The following is a 15,329-nucleotide window of genomic DNA, read 5'->3' as shown; positions in this document are numbered from 1 at the left end:
AGGTAAAAAGTCTGGGTGTTTTACTGGAGCCTTCATTATCAATGGAGGCCCAGATAGCAGCCACTGCCAAGTCAGCATTTTTCCATCTGAAGCGGGCAAGGCAGTTGGCCCCCTTCCTGGAGCGCCGGGACCTCGCAACAGTGATCCATGCAATGGTCACCTCAAGATTGGACTACTGTAATGCCCTCTACTTGGGGCTACCTCTGTGCCGGACTCGGAAGTTACAGCTGGTGCAGAACGCGTCGGCCAGGCTATTGTTAGGGCTCTCGAAATGGGAGCACATACGGCCGGGGCTGCGCGGACTGCACTGGCTACCAATTATCTACCGAGTCCAGTACAAAGTGTTGGTTATCACCTTTAAAGCCCTATATGGCCGAGGACCAGCCTACCTAAGGGACCGTCTCTCCCCATATGAACCCCAGAGGGCACTGAGGTCAGTGGGTAAAAACAAAATGACCATCCCTGGGCCGAGAGAGGTCAAACTCCAACATACTAGAGTACGGGCCTTTTCAGCGGCTGCACCGGCATTGTGGAACCAGCTTCCGGAGGAGGTGCGGGCCCTGCGGGACCTCGGCCAGTTCCGCAGGGCCTGCAAGACCGCCCTTTTTAGACAAGCCTATAATGACACTGACTGCTGAGTTGCCTGGTGTAAGAACCGCCATCCATAAGACTACCTAAACTGGCAGAACCAGCGCCATAACAGCTCTATCGCTGCCAGATATACTCATATATATTTAGTCTAACGAAAATCATGTATTTTAACTTAACTGACTGGTTTTTATGTTTAATTTTAACTGTTAAATTTAAAGTTTTATTAATTATGTTAATGTGTAAGTTGTTGTTAGCCGCCCTGAGCCGCCTAGGCGGGGAGGGCGGGATAGAAATAAAAGTTATTATTATTATTATTATTATTATTATTATTATTATTATTATTATTATTATTATTATTATTATTATATCGGAAGGATAGGGAGGGAAGGGTTGGAGGTGGGGTGGCTCTGTATGTCAGAGAGGATATACAATCCAGTAAGACTGAGGTCAGAGAATTAGATTCCCTTTTAGAAATGCTTTGGGTTGAAATAGAGGGCCCAAAAGGAAATTTAACTATGGGAGTTTGTTATCGCCCACCAAATCAAAAGAGAGAGGACGATTATAATATGATGGAAGGCTTAAAGATAGCGGCTAAACGTAAAATCTGTGTCGTAATAGGTGATTTTTACTACCCACAGATTGATTGGGTCAATATGTGTTCTGGTCGAGAGAAAGAAATTGAGTTTCTTGATGCTCTCAATGACTGCTATGGAGCAGATGGTCTCAGAACCTACCAGGGGTGGGGCGATCCTGGATTTGGTCCTAAGTAATGCCCAAGACTTGGTGAGAGATGTAAAAGTGATTGCGCCACTTGGGAACAGTGGCCATAATGTTATTGATGTCACCGTTTGTATAAATAGGGAGTTGCCCAAAAAGACCGCCACAACCACGTTTAACTTTAAAAGGGGAAAATTCTCTGAGATGAGGAGGCATATGAGGAGGAAACTGAAAGGAAAAGTAAATACAGTCAAAACCCTTGGGGAAGCTTGGTGACTATTTAAAACTATAATCCTAGAAGCTCAAATAAAATACATATCACAAGTTAGGAAAGGCACAAACAGGCATAAGAAAAGGCCTGCATGGTTAACAAACAAAGTAATGGAAGCTGTAAAAGGTAAGAAGGACTCCTTTAAGTGGTGGAAAACCAGTCCAAGTGAGATTAGTAAAAGGGAACACAGGCTGTGGCAAATCAAATGCAAGACTGTGATCAGGCAGGCAAAAAGGGACTATGAGGAGCATATTGCAAAAAACATAAAGACCAACAATAAAAATTTCTTCAAATATATTAGAAGTAGGAAACCAGCCAGGGAGGCAGTGGGGCCCTTGGATGACCATAGGGTAAAAGGATTACTGAAGGAGGATAGGGAAATGGCTGAGAAGCTGAATGCATTTTTTGCCTCCGTCTTCACTGTGGAAGATGAGAACTTTTTGCCCGCCCCAGAACCACTAATTCTGGAAGGGGTGCTGAAAGACCTGAGTCAGATTGAGGTGACAAAAGAGGAGGTTTTACAACTGATAGATAAATTAAAAGCTAATAAATCACCGGGTCCGGATGGCATACATCCAAGAGTTCTGAAAGAACTCAAAGTTGAACTTGTGGATCTTCTAACAAAAATCTGTAATCTTTCATTGAAATTTGCCTCCGTTCCTGAGGACTGGAAGGTAGCAGATGTCACCCCCATCTTTAAAAAGGGTTCCAGAGGAGATCTGGGAAATTACAGGCCAGTCAGTCTGACTTCAATACCGGGAAAGTTGGTAGAAAGCATTATCAAGGACAGAATGAGTAGGCACATTGATGAACACGGGTTATTGAGGAAGACTCAGCATGGGTTCTGTAAGGGAAGATCTTGCCTCACTAACCTGTTACATTTCTTTGAGGGGGTGAACAAACATGTGGACAAAGGAGACCCGATAGATATTGTTTTCCTTGAGTTCCAGAAAGCTTTTGATAAAGTTTCTCATCAAAGGCCCCTTAGAAAGCTTGAGAGTCATGGAGTAAAAGGACAGGTCCTCTTGTGGATCAAAAACTGGCTGAGTAATAGGAAGCAGAGAGTGAGTATAAATGGGCAGTCTTCGCAATGGAGGACGGTAAGCAGTGGGGTGCCGCAGGGCTCGGTACTGGGTCCCATGCTCTTTAACTTGTTCATAAATGATTTAGAGTTGGGAGTGAGCAGTGAAGTGGCCAAGTTTACGGATGACACTAAATTGTTCAGGGTGGTGAGAACCAGAGAGGATTGTGAGGAACTCCAAAGGGACCTGTTGAGGCTGGGTGAGTGGGCGTCAACGTGGCAGATGCAGTTCAGTGTGGCCAAGTGCAAAGTACTGCACATTGGGGCCAAGAATCCCAGCTACAAATAAAAGTTGATGGGGTGTGAACTGGCAGAGACTGACCAAGAGAAAGATCTTGGGGTCGTGGTAGATAACTCACTGGAAATGTCAAGACAGTGTGCGTTTGCAATAAAAAAGGCCAACGCCATGCTGGGAATTATTAGGAAGGGAATTGAAAACAAATCAGCCAGCATCATAATGCCCCTGTATAAATCGATGGTGCGGTCTCATTTGGAGTACTGTGTGCAGTTCTGGTCTCCGCACCCCAAAAAGGATATTATAGCATTGGAGAAAGTCCAGAAAAGGGCAACTAGAATGATTAAAGGGCTGGAACACTTTCCCTATGAAGAAAGGTTGAAACGCTTGGGACTCTTTAGCTTGGAGAAACGTCGACTGCGGGGTGACATGATAGAGGTTTACAAGATAATGCATGGGATGGAGAAAGTAGAGAAAAAAGTACTTTTCTCCCTTTCTCACAATACAAGAACTCGTGGGCATTCAATAAAATTGCTGAGCAGACAGGTTAAAACGGATAAAAGGAAGTACTTCTTCACCCAAAGGGTGATTAACATGTGGAATTCACTGCCACAGGAGGTGGTGGCGGCCACAAGCATGGCCACCTTCAAGAGGGGTTTAGATAAAAATATGGAGCAGAGTGTGTGTGTGTGTGTGTGTGTGTGTATATATATAAAATTTTTGGCCACTGTGTGAGACAGAGTGTTGGACTGGATGGGCCATTGGCCTGATCCAACATGGCTTCTCTTATGTTCTTATGAACCTGGGCTTGGGTCTCTGACATGATGTATCAATAAAAAAGAGTTTCTACTCCAAATGTTAGTAGTGATTTAGACCCCTTCTTTGAACCCAGCTAAAATTTGTAATTTTCCTGTCAATGAGCTTAAGAAAATAAACTTTATAAGTAAGAACTATGGCTTGTTTGTTCAGCAGTTTCTCCAAATTGGCACTGTAAGGAATAAAATAAATATCTTTTAATCCCTTTGACTGAATTCCTGTCATGAATAACTAAATAGCACATTTTAAATGTGTGAAAAATATTGTGGAATTTTCAAACAAGAAGTGAGAAGCTGAATGAATTCAGATTCAAGCCAGGAAAAGGATATACAAAAACATTTGAATTTTAAACTCTGAACAGAAGATTGGGGTAATATTAACAGTTAAGGATCATGCATCAATATCTAGTATCTAATGAGGGAAGCTTTAATTTTTGAACGTTTACACCCCAGTAATGTTATTGGTCTCCAAGGTGCTACTGGAAATGAATCTAGTTCTTCTACTGAGGACCAACTTGGCTACCCTCCAGAAACTATGCATAAATAATATATGGTATAAAAACAATTTTCTGACTACTGTTTTCTTTAATAATCACATTTTGGATTTCCAGTTGTCCTAAAATAAACTGGAAGCTAATATAAACAAAACAAAAACAGAAATAAGATGTCTGCACTGTGAGCAAGAGACCCCTAATTTCAGTTATATACGGCCATCATAATCACCTGTTTGGTTGCCAGGGTGCCTGGAGAATAAACTCACACACATCTGCTGTGAAACGTGGGTTTTATCTACCATTTTATAAGAGATTTATGTAAATACTAACAGTTTCATCACTCTATATCTCTAGAAGAGTGCTAGCCAGAAGTACAGATGGGTTTCCAGTCACTCCGTGCATGCACTATCTCGGCCGTTGCAGTGGAAAATGTCGCATCGCCAGGAACTGTCTGGGCAAGCGGTTTCCAGCCTTGACCATGAAAGCCATGTTGGTAGGCTAACATCATCAGCAACCATCTTCCTGCAGTGCCAGACTCCATGACAAAGAAGCGAGAGGCTCACGTACTCAACAACTGTTACATCTACATAAGGCAATCAAGCTCAGCTTAGGCGTGGACCCTGCCAGACCGCCCAAGTCTTTGTCAAACGGAACTTTAGACAATGAACGGTGCCAACCAGAAGAGCAGAAGAGGAAGACCAGCTTTACCTAGAGCCAGAGTTCTTTGTATAAATTAGTACCAATTTGGCTCTCTATTGTCACCTTTAGATAAGTTTGGATAGCTTGTTTAATCACCTCCACCCTTACCTCCACCCATACCTCCATCCATGCCATACCCTAACTGTCATTCTGGAGCCTCCCTTTTTCCTGAGGTAATGCACCATGTGACACCGCATCATGCCCCATCTGACCCAGCGTCATCATCCTTTTGCCCTCCTACCCCCTAAGGGCTTAAGGGAGATCTTATAAGCTCTGACCCTACATCCCACCCATGTGCATCTGACAGTACCACATACCCCGCTGTTAGATACGCCCCTGATACCTGATCAGTTGAGGGTCCATTACCCATCTCCTTTTTTGTCGCCATTGGAGCCTTCCTCAAAGACTACGATAGGTAATTATTACCCGTTTGTCAATCCTTGTGTTTACCCCCATCTATTTCAACCCTATCTTTATTAGGACTGTATGTGTGTTGTGTGACTTTATACCCTTGTATGTTTGCCTTTTTTCTATAATAAAACCCCTTAATTATTATATTATATTGCCTCGTTATTGGGTAACTTCCAAAGCAGAAGCCTTCGGTATAAATAGGTTTTAGATCTCACTGAAATGGGGAAAAAACGATTAAAGAATCTGCAATTATAAAATAACTTTAGCTTTGGGCCAACAAACTGCTTTAAGAAGTAGACTGGATGTCAACAAAATTTCACAGGAAACATGTTTAGAACTTTCAGTGTATCATGTAAAAACATTAAAATATATGTACCTTGGCAGATTATATAACGGTGCCATCCTAAAACAAGCAACAACAGCTCTTTTACGTTGCTTTGACAGGAGTTTGTGCCACACAGCTTTCTTTGATCTTAGTGGTTGCTCAACCTATAGGAAAACACCACTCTGAATTAGGATATCCTAGCATACTTTATGTGTAAGGTAAGTCTTTAGCAATGGCAATGATTGTCTGGATTTTATTTGTTTCTTTCTAATACTATATAACATACTGGTGTTAACTAACACCATAGACTCTCACAGCAGCTTACAAAAGAACAATAAAATATAAAATACATAAAATCAAGTCATGTATAAACAATCTTATATTACAACAATCACTTACATAAATAGAAACATCAGACTAATGCTAATAAAAAAACCCAACTCCAATTTAGCAGAGCCAATAACAGATTAAAAGTGCCAATGCTGAACTCAAAGGGTTAATCAAGGATTTAACACTAGTTTTAGCACTGATTTAAATGGTGTCTTCAATGTCAAGTCAGACAATAACATAGTGGAAGTGTGTACAGTTCCTAGAAGGTGGCTCTAAGAACAGAGGAGCAGTTTTGGTTGGATTCTTTGGTAAAATTTTGACAGTGAATATATGAATCCACACTATGGCTTTCACCAAAATACAAAAGGCATTTTGTATAAGCATTAATCCCATCTGGAAGGAGGAGGGTTGGTTTTATACGCTGCTCTTCACTACCTGAGAGATGGTTCTCAGAGAACTGTGACTGACCCAAGGTCTCTCAGCTGGCTTTTATGTGTAGGAGTGGGGAATCAAGCCTAGTTCTCCAGATTAGAGTCCACCACTCTTAACCACTACATTAAACTGGGTCTCAGGCATAAAAACCCAGGAAGAAATGCTAGTGCAATATGATATTCTCAACCCTTAGCCCCAGGAGGTAGTCCATGGTTGATAATAAGCTGATGATAATTCTATAAATTGTTGCTTCCCAAAGAAAGTGTATTTGTCTATAACTGTATGCTGCTTTCAGTGTTCACAAAAACTCTCATTTGTGCAGTGACATCCTTTCACATTTAATGAAGATCATTCTCCCAGACAATGCATTTTACAAACTAATGAACCATATATTCATACAGTGCGTGTCACAGTTGTAATACAATATATCTGTAATACTTGAGTCAGAGCTCTGTAAGTCCAATAGCGGCTCAAATGTATTCACCTCACCTTCCCTCCATCCCACAAACAGATTATCAGCAACTGTGGAGAACAGGGTGCCTGAATGATACCCCCAGCATCTTAACTGCAAACTGCAGTTTGTTAGATTAAGGCTGTATTGGCAACAAAATTGAATTACACATGTTCTGCTATTAGGACATATATTGCCTTTCACCTGTTCCAAATGATAGACAGCTGCAGAGATCCTTTGCACACGTTCCACAGTTTTCTCAGGATCAACCGGCTCCTCAGTTTTCAAGACATCTTTATAGAGATTCAATTGCCATTTCACTGCAGGATCATCTGACTACAAGACAAGTATATTCTTGTATTATTTAATACTTGAAAAATATAGAAGACTTTATTTAAACTTAAAATAGCATAAACACAAGAACGAAATAAGTCATCTCTAAGCACACACACACATTTATTTATTTATTTTAGCATACAGACTTTCTGAGCATTACCTTCTCCTGCAAATGCAAGTTACTGCGTAAGTGCTCTTTGATCTCTTCTTCTGTATCTTTCTGTGGAAAAAAAATGTGTCAGTTAATCCTTGCCATAAACTGAACTAACATGCTGAAAATATCCATTTTGCAAATAAATCTCCCACTAAGAACACAAAAAGGTGTATTGTGGCACCTTCAAGATCAACAGATTTATTGATGTATAAACTTTTGTAGGCTAGAACCCATTTCATTCATTCAGCAGAACCGTGGGTTAAGAGGCCATGAACTGGAAGAATTTGTGTTATTTCCTTGCAAAATTCACAACTGCATATGATGATTACTAACTGGTGCTAACCCAGATAAGTTAGCTGCCACATCTGTAGAGTTTGTTAAAGAGAAAGGCCTCTGTTTAGTACAATCAAACCTGATGATAAATTGTAATCTGGCAATTTCTTGTTGGGAGCTTCCTTTAGGGTTTCTCTATTGAATACTGATGACTTTCAGGGCAGCAACAGAGTGTCCTAGTAGATTGGAATGTTCTGACACTAGCTTCAGAAAGTTGCATTTTAAATGCTAAATCTATGCCCATATATTATTTTGTACATATGACCCATTGCATATATATCCTGTGTTCATGGTGGCCAGCTCTGGATTGGGAAATTCCAGAAGATTTGGGAGTGGAATCTAGGAAGGGCAGAGTTTGTAGGTGGGTGGGAGCTCAGCAGGGATATGATGCCATTAAGTCCACCCTTCGAAACTGCCATTTTCTCTAGCAAAATTGGTCTCTATAATCTGGAGACCAGTTGTAATTCCAAGAGACCTCCAGGCTGCACCTGCAGGGTGGCAACCCTATACGGTTCCAATAGAATTACTGACATTAGTTGAAATCATTATCATTCTGTAATTGCTCTGTATTGTTCCTGCCTGACCTAGATGACCCAGGCTAACATGATTTCATCAGAGCTTAGGCTACCTTGATTGTCAGGCAAACCTGATCTCATCAGATCTGGGAAGCTCACCCTGGTATTTGGGTGGAAGATCACCAAAGGAACCCAGGGTTGCTATGGAGAGTCAGGTAATGGCAAACCACCTCCAAAGAATAAATAAATAAATTCTATAAATTATAGAATAAATAAAATAAAGATCTCTTGCCTTGAAAACCCTATGGGGGTCACCATAAGTCAGGTGCCACTCAACATTACTTTCCACCACCACCTTTGCCTGTATGGAAATAGTGACACTGACATATAAGCATCACTTTATACTGAAAATCTACTGACCATCTTCATGCTTCTAACTACAATCCAGAGCACACAACACAATCCATAGTCTAAAGTCAAGCCCTACAACTCTGCTGCATTTGTTCTAGTACTTCTGATAGGAACTTGCACCTAAGTTTTACATCATATATTCTTAATACTACAAAAACACCTGATGAACTGGAAAAAAAAAACAGATGGACATAGCCAGACTAGTACCCACGGCAACTACTACCTGATTGGCCAAAAGAACAAGTGGAAATATGCCACTTCCTGTCAGGAGTAATCTCCCAAGTAAAACCACTCCAATGTATCATAAGTAAATCCACATGAACATATGCATATATAAATCTGTTAACCTTTAAGGGTCCACAAGATAAGATAGCTTTTTGTTTTTGCTACAGCAGACTAATATGACTATTGCTGGAATTAATGAAAACATAATTATTTGAGTAGGGCTGCAAATTTGAGTTAATCCACTAGAATTGATAACTATTTCCCCTAATTTTTAAAAAATCTAATTAATCAGGCACCAGTGAAATTGGTACTGAAGTTGGATGAGCTCTCTTTAGGCTGGAGAAAGGCTAAACAGCTAAACAGCATGGTAGGATCCAAATCAATAACAGAATGTTTGGATTCTATTTTTTTGTTTCGTTTTTTAATTATGAGCTATCTTGCGTACCTAGCAGTATGCAGCTAGGATAACACATTTAAAAAGAAATAATCCTTTTGCTGGGATATGTCCCCCACACATGCACAGTGTGAGGACAGCTTTTGTTAGCACATGTGCACTGTGAAAACTCTTGAATTAGAACTAGGGATGCATGCTCAGTATAAACTGAATCTAAAATATACCTGAGCTCTGTGCAGATGGGAAAGGGACATAAAGCCACTAGAATTGAAAAAATACCCAATAACTACACCAGAGCGAGTTTGGTGTAGTGTTTAAGTGTGCACTCTTATCTGGGAGAACCGAGTTTGATTCCCCACTCCTCCACTTACAGCTGCTGGAATGGCCTTGGGTTAGCCATAGCTATTGCAGTTGTCCTTGAAAGGGCAGCTGCTGTGAGAGCCCTCTCAGCCCCACCCATCTCACAGGGTGTCAGTTGTAGGGGGAGAAGTTATAGGAGATTGCAAATCGCTCTTAGTCTCTGATTCAGAGAGAAGGGCAGGGTATCAACCTGCAGTCTTCTTCTGCTTCTGCTTCTTATTGGTCTTTATCAGGTAATTTCTCAGCCAGTTACCATGATGCTGCTATCCAAAAACAGTCACCCCCCAAAAATCTCAAAAATTGCTGGTGTTTGAAAGGACTGTGTTTCCTTTAAACATTTTCCAAGTGAACTTGCCACTCTGGAGTTAACTCACGGTGCAGCTTACAAAATGTAGTCCCTTTTGCAAGCCATGCCATGAGTGAATGCCAAGTGGCGAGTTCTCCATTATAACCCATGGGGGCCACTATAGTCAATGTTGCCCATAAGCTATAGTGGATAATTGAGCTGGGGTTATCTGGGGCATCGAGGGGGGTGTTTTTGAGGCAGAGGCACCAAATCTGCAGCATAGTTGTTAGTGTCTCTACCTCAAAAAATCTCCAAGTCTCAAAAAGATTGGACCAGGGGGTCCAATTCTATGAGCCTCAGAAGAAGGTGCTCCATCCTACATTATTTCTAAAGGGGGGGAGGCATTTAGATGGAACATGGTCCCTTTAAATGCCTTTTAAAAGCTGAACCATGAGTGATCTTCAAACCAGTGAGTTCACCCAGAAGGTATTGAAAGGGAAGCCTTTAAACACCTTCTGGGTGAACTCGCTGTTTGGGAGTTCACTTGCAGCATGGCTTGTAAAAGGCATTTAAAGGGACCATGTTCCATTTAAATGCCTTCCCCTCTTTACTAGAAATAATTAATAATTATCATATGGCATTGTGTGTAGAATAGTAAGGATGTCCTAGGATTGTCTGGCAGCTGCAAGTTCTAGCTCTTTGACACTGTGCTAGTGGCAAACTAGAAGAGCCTCGTGGCACAGAGTGATAAAACTGTAATACTGCAGTTGGAGCCCTCTGCTCATGACCTGAGTTCAATCCCAGCAGAAGCTGGTTCAGGTAGCCAGCTCCAGGTTGACTCAGTCTTCCATCCTTCCGAGGTCGGTAAAATGAGTACCCAGCTTGCTGGGGGGAAAGTATAGATGACTGGGGAAGGCAATGGCAAGCCACCCCGTAAAAAGTCTGCCGTGAAAACCCTGTGAAAGCAACGTCACCCCAGAGACAAAAATGATGGGCTTGCACAGGGAACTACCTTTACCTTTTAATGGCAAACTAAGAGCCCCGTGGAGCAGAGTGGTAAGTTGCAGTTCTGCAGTCCAAGATCTGCTCACAACCTGAATTCGATCCCGGCGGAAGCTGGTTCAGGTAGCCAGCTCATGGTTGACTCAGCCTTCCATCCTTCTGAGGTTAGTAAAATGAGTACCAGCTTGCTGGGGTAATGTGTAAATGACTGGGGAAGGCAATGGCAAACCATCTTATAAAAAGTCTGCCATGAAAACATTGTGAGAGCAACGTCACCCCAGAGTCAGAAACAACTGATGCTTGCACACGAGATTCTTTACTTTTTTTTAACTTTAGTGGCAAACTAGACTTAGATTTTAGACTGCTGAGAGAGTTCTGAAAGAACTGTGACTATTCCAAGGTCACCCAGCTGGCTTCAAGTGGAGGAGTAGTGAATTGAACCCACTTCTCCAGATTAGAGTCCACCCCTCTTAACCACTACACCAAATTGGATTTCCCCTTCAGCGGAAACAATGTAGGATGGGGGCACCATTTTCTGGGACCTCCCTGGTCCAATCCTTTGAACCTTGGGGGAGGTTTGAGGAGAGAAACCAGCAACTGTGCTGCAAATCTGATGTCTCTACCTCAAAAAACACACACCCCCAAAGTCCCAGATACCCCTAGATCGATTCTTCTTTATAGCCTATGGGGACTATTGACTATAATGGTCCCCATAGAGTATAATGGAGTTGAAAAAATTTGGCAATCCTGAATATTTCCTGAATCTCAATACCATACCACTATTGGGATTCAAGAATATTGGGAAATACCAATATTTTGGGGGTTCAATATAACTGAACCAGGAAAATACCAATTTATTTTTGTGCACACCCCTAATCAGAACCACGAATACTATGAATTGGATAATTTCATAAAGTAAGGACACTTTCCTATCCTGGTGCAAGGTTGTTGAAGTGGAAGGGAGTAAGACTCCAACCCTACATATCTAACAATATTTGAAAACTGACTCCCAAGGGCGTTTAAAAAGAGTAAAATATTGACTTACACAGCTATATCTAAGCTTAGCAAGAGAAATCAGCTCTTGGTCTCCAGGTGTACACATATTCAATCCAATTGGAAGCATTTTCTTAAGTGCAGCTACAATCAGTGATGTCTGAATTGAGTATAAATCTCCTCTACGCTTTGATTTCTTTCGTTCTTGGTCGTGACCTCCAGACTACAATTGGAAGACACATATGAAACACATTGTCTTCTTTCTTGATTCAAACATACAATAGATAATTCTTTCTAATTAATCAAATCTAGGTCTTTATATTAATTTTAAAATATTTTGAGTGGGTAAACTTGTCAAAATAGAAATGAACCAAATAATTTCTGTGGAAAACATGTTTTAGAAATATTTTTATCAGTCACTTTTACACAAACAATTTAAAATAAATATTTGTGAGTTCTAGGACCTGCACGTTTTGGATAAACATATATGCACATACAAATAACATCTGAAACAGGTAAGTAGTTACAACAATAAACTTTGCATTTGTTAGAAGATATAAACTAGTGCTTTCCGTGTCTGAGTACTATATGCATGTATGAAATGTATCTGCACTGCTGCGTCTTTAAAAGTCTGATATCTAAAAAGTATGAATTCAACAAAACCATACACTTAAGAGTATGTGCACTAGAAAACTAGTCTGCGTTAGCTCCGATGTTGATAAAGAAATCTTGTAAAGGTATCAGACTATACTGTCAGCAGCTTCAGCCAACCCAAGTATGAGCCCTAGGAAGGAGACAGTAAACAAGTTGCACATCAACATAATATCTGTCCTATTCCACTTTTAATAGACAATTTCAAAATAAAACTTTTTATTTAAGGCAGCAAATCAAAGCTCTGAGCAACAGCAACATTTCTCATTGGTAACATCACACTATGAACAAAATCACACTGTACAGCCACAAAAATGTCCCATTTCTGAATTGCATGTATGAAAAAGGCACCCACTGACCCATGAGAAGAATGCCACACACATGAATTCAGGATTGGGCCCATAGCATGTAACCATTTCATACAGCAGATGCTTGCTAATAACCTTCCATCTCTTCTTGGTTCTGCAAATGAAATTTTAAAGCCCAGAGCAGGTACTTGTACTGTACAAGCTTTGCATACTGGTACAGTAGGACGCACTAATATGAATCATTTGCCAACAATTACCACAAAATTTTATTTCTGATAACAGGAGAAAATTTAAATAGTGCATAAACATGCGGTAAATTGTTGCAAAGCTCTCTTATTAATGGAAACTACCAAAGCATCTAGCCATTCCTACATGTTTTGCAGTCTGAAGTAAACAGAAACATGATGTGGTGGTTTTCTTAAAGGACTAAGAACTGCAAAAGAGTAATTTGCCTCAAAGCTTTGTTTGTGGAAATGCCTTAGAAAAAGTTTTCTACAGTAGCAATGAATTAATGGCTCCATATTTATAATGACATTAATTTGTACTCTACTTTGATAGCAGACAAACAAATGCCACAATGTATCACGGAGACCCAGTGGCGTCACTAGTCTCTTAATCAGGGGAGGTAATGGATTTAACAGGACAGATAAAGTCAGATCTAGTTTTTCTTTCTTCTGTTCCTTGGAGGACAACTTTCCCCATACTCACTTCAGTTTGACTGGACAACAGTATTAAATAAAGGAAAATACATTTTAAAAGTGACAAAATGCTCCATTCTGTCTCTGTCACCAAATTTTAGCCTTTGTAAATTACCACTAAGAAAAGCTATTTTGGTAAATATGAAAGCAGATGTATATATAACAATGTCCTGAATAACAACAGTAATGTCTTCTGTACACTAACTAGAAGCCAGTTAACATTTGAGGGTTTTTTTGAGGGAAAGTTGGTCAGGTGGGGAATAGGTTAGCCTCTGTTTATCACCTCAACCACCTAAATAAAGAGGCCTCTACCCACTATTTTCTCATCACAAGTATGAAATATGTAACTTATCACTAAAATTAGCCACTGTACCAGAAGACTAGAGAACAGCAGATATTATACCAATTTTTTAAAAAGAGGTCCAGAAATTGCATGCTAATCAAGAATCTATCCCAGGCATATGAGTAGAAACAGAAATCTGAAAGAATTATTAGACAAACAGAAGAACAAAGCTTGCTGAGGGAAAATCAGCATGACTTCTATAAAGGGAAGTCCTGCCTCACCAACCTTTGGAATTCTTTGAGAAAGTGGGTGTGGATGAACAGCGAACTCCATAATGAGATAAAGAAGGAAAAGGAAATGTTCAAGAAATGGAGGGAAGTACATACTCTAAAGAAGAGTATCTGAGGGTTGCTAGGCACTGTAGGTCAGCCATCAGAGAAGCCAAAGCTGAGTGAGCTGAAGTTGGCCAGGAAGGCTTGCTACAAAAAGAAAAGCTTCTTAAGGTATGTGAGGAGCAAACACAAGGTAAAAGAAGTGATAGGCACACTGTTGGGTGAAAACAGAAATTTTGATGGAGGCAGAGAAAGTAGAAAGGCTCAATGCCTATTTTTCCCCAGGTTTTTTTCCCAAGAAGAACAGAACATTCTTATCTAGAGATGGTAGTAGGCAAGGCATGGAATCTGGACTGCTGGTTAACATGGACAGAGAGGTTGTTGAGAGGCACCTGGCTGCATTGAATAAGTATAAATCCCCTGGATCCAGATGGTGCGCACTCAAGAGCACTCAAAGAACTTTCTAGAGAGCTTGCAGACCATGGTCCATCATCTTCAAGACTGCTTGGAGGATGGGAGATGTGCCACAATGGAGGGATGATATTGGAGCATATTTTAAAGGGGTCAGTCTGTGAGCATCTGAAGAACAACTTGGTGATACAGAAAAGTCAACATGGGTTTGTCCCCAACAGGTTCTGCCAGATCAAACTTATTTCCTTCTTTGATCAAGTGATGAGCTTACTGTATCATGGGATCATATAACTGCATTATGAGGTAAACTTCAACATTGTTTACCTGGATTTCAATAAAGCTTTTAACAGTCTTCAAGCCACAGCTGGACAAACAGATTCCTAGGTAAGCTAAACCATCAAGAGATAAGCATTAAAGTCCTCTTATGGATTAAAAATCAATTAAATGCCAGGGTGTAAAGAGTAGGAATAAATGGACAGTTCTGGCAATAGAGGAGAGAAAGCAGTGGGGCCTCACAAGGATTGGCACTGAGTGCTATTTAATCTGTTTATAGAAGTTCTGGAACTGGGGGTGAACAGTGTAGATGACATTGTTTGTAGATGACACAAATTATGCAGGATGGTGAATATCAAGGCCAACTGTGAAGGTCATGAATGAGCAACAATGTGGCAAATTAAGTTCAGTTGTAGAAGTTTAAAGTGATGCACACTGGAACAAAAAATCCCAATTTCAAGTATATGCTGATGGAGTTTGAACTTGCTAAAACTGAGAGGGAATGAGATTTG

The 15,329-nt window shown here is 40.6% G+C and overlaps 1 protein-coding gene across 1 annotated transcript in view; it reads right to left on the bottom strand.

Moving 5' to 3' along the window:
* RYR3 (ryanodine receptor 3) overlaps window positions 1–15,329 on the bottom strand; it is a 721,882-nt gene that overhangs the window by 135,265 nt on the left and 571,288 nt on the right. Inside the window, exons 70-73 of the mRNA XM_060262621.1 lie at window positions 11,914–12,084; window positions 7,349–7,408; window positions 7,057–7,188; window positions 5,691–5,803 (exon numbers count right to left, since the gene is read on the bottom strand). Coding sequence (XP_060118604.1) covers window positions 5,691–5,803; window positions 7,057–7,188; window positions 7,349–7,408; window positions 11,914–12,084 — 476 coding nt within the window. The remainder of the gene's footprint in view (window positions 1–5,690; window positions 5,804–7,056; window positions 7,189–7,348; window positions 7,409–11,913; window positions 12,085–15,329) is intronic.

The sequence above is a fragment of the Heteronotia binoei genome, chromosome 21 (genome assembly GCF_032191835.1).
Source record: "Heteronotia binoei isolate CCM8104 ecotype False Entrance Well chromosome 21, APGP_CSIRO_Hbin_v1, whole genome shotgun sequence".
NCBI lineage: Eukaryota > Metazoa > Chordata > Lepidosauria > Squamata > Gekkonidae > Heteronotia > Heteronotia binoei.
This window is presented reverse-complemented; position numbering and strand designations above follow the sequence as displayed.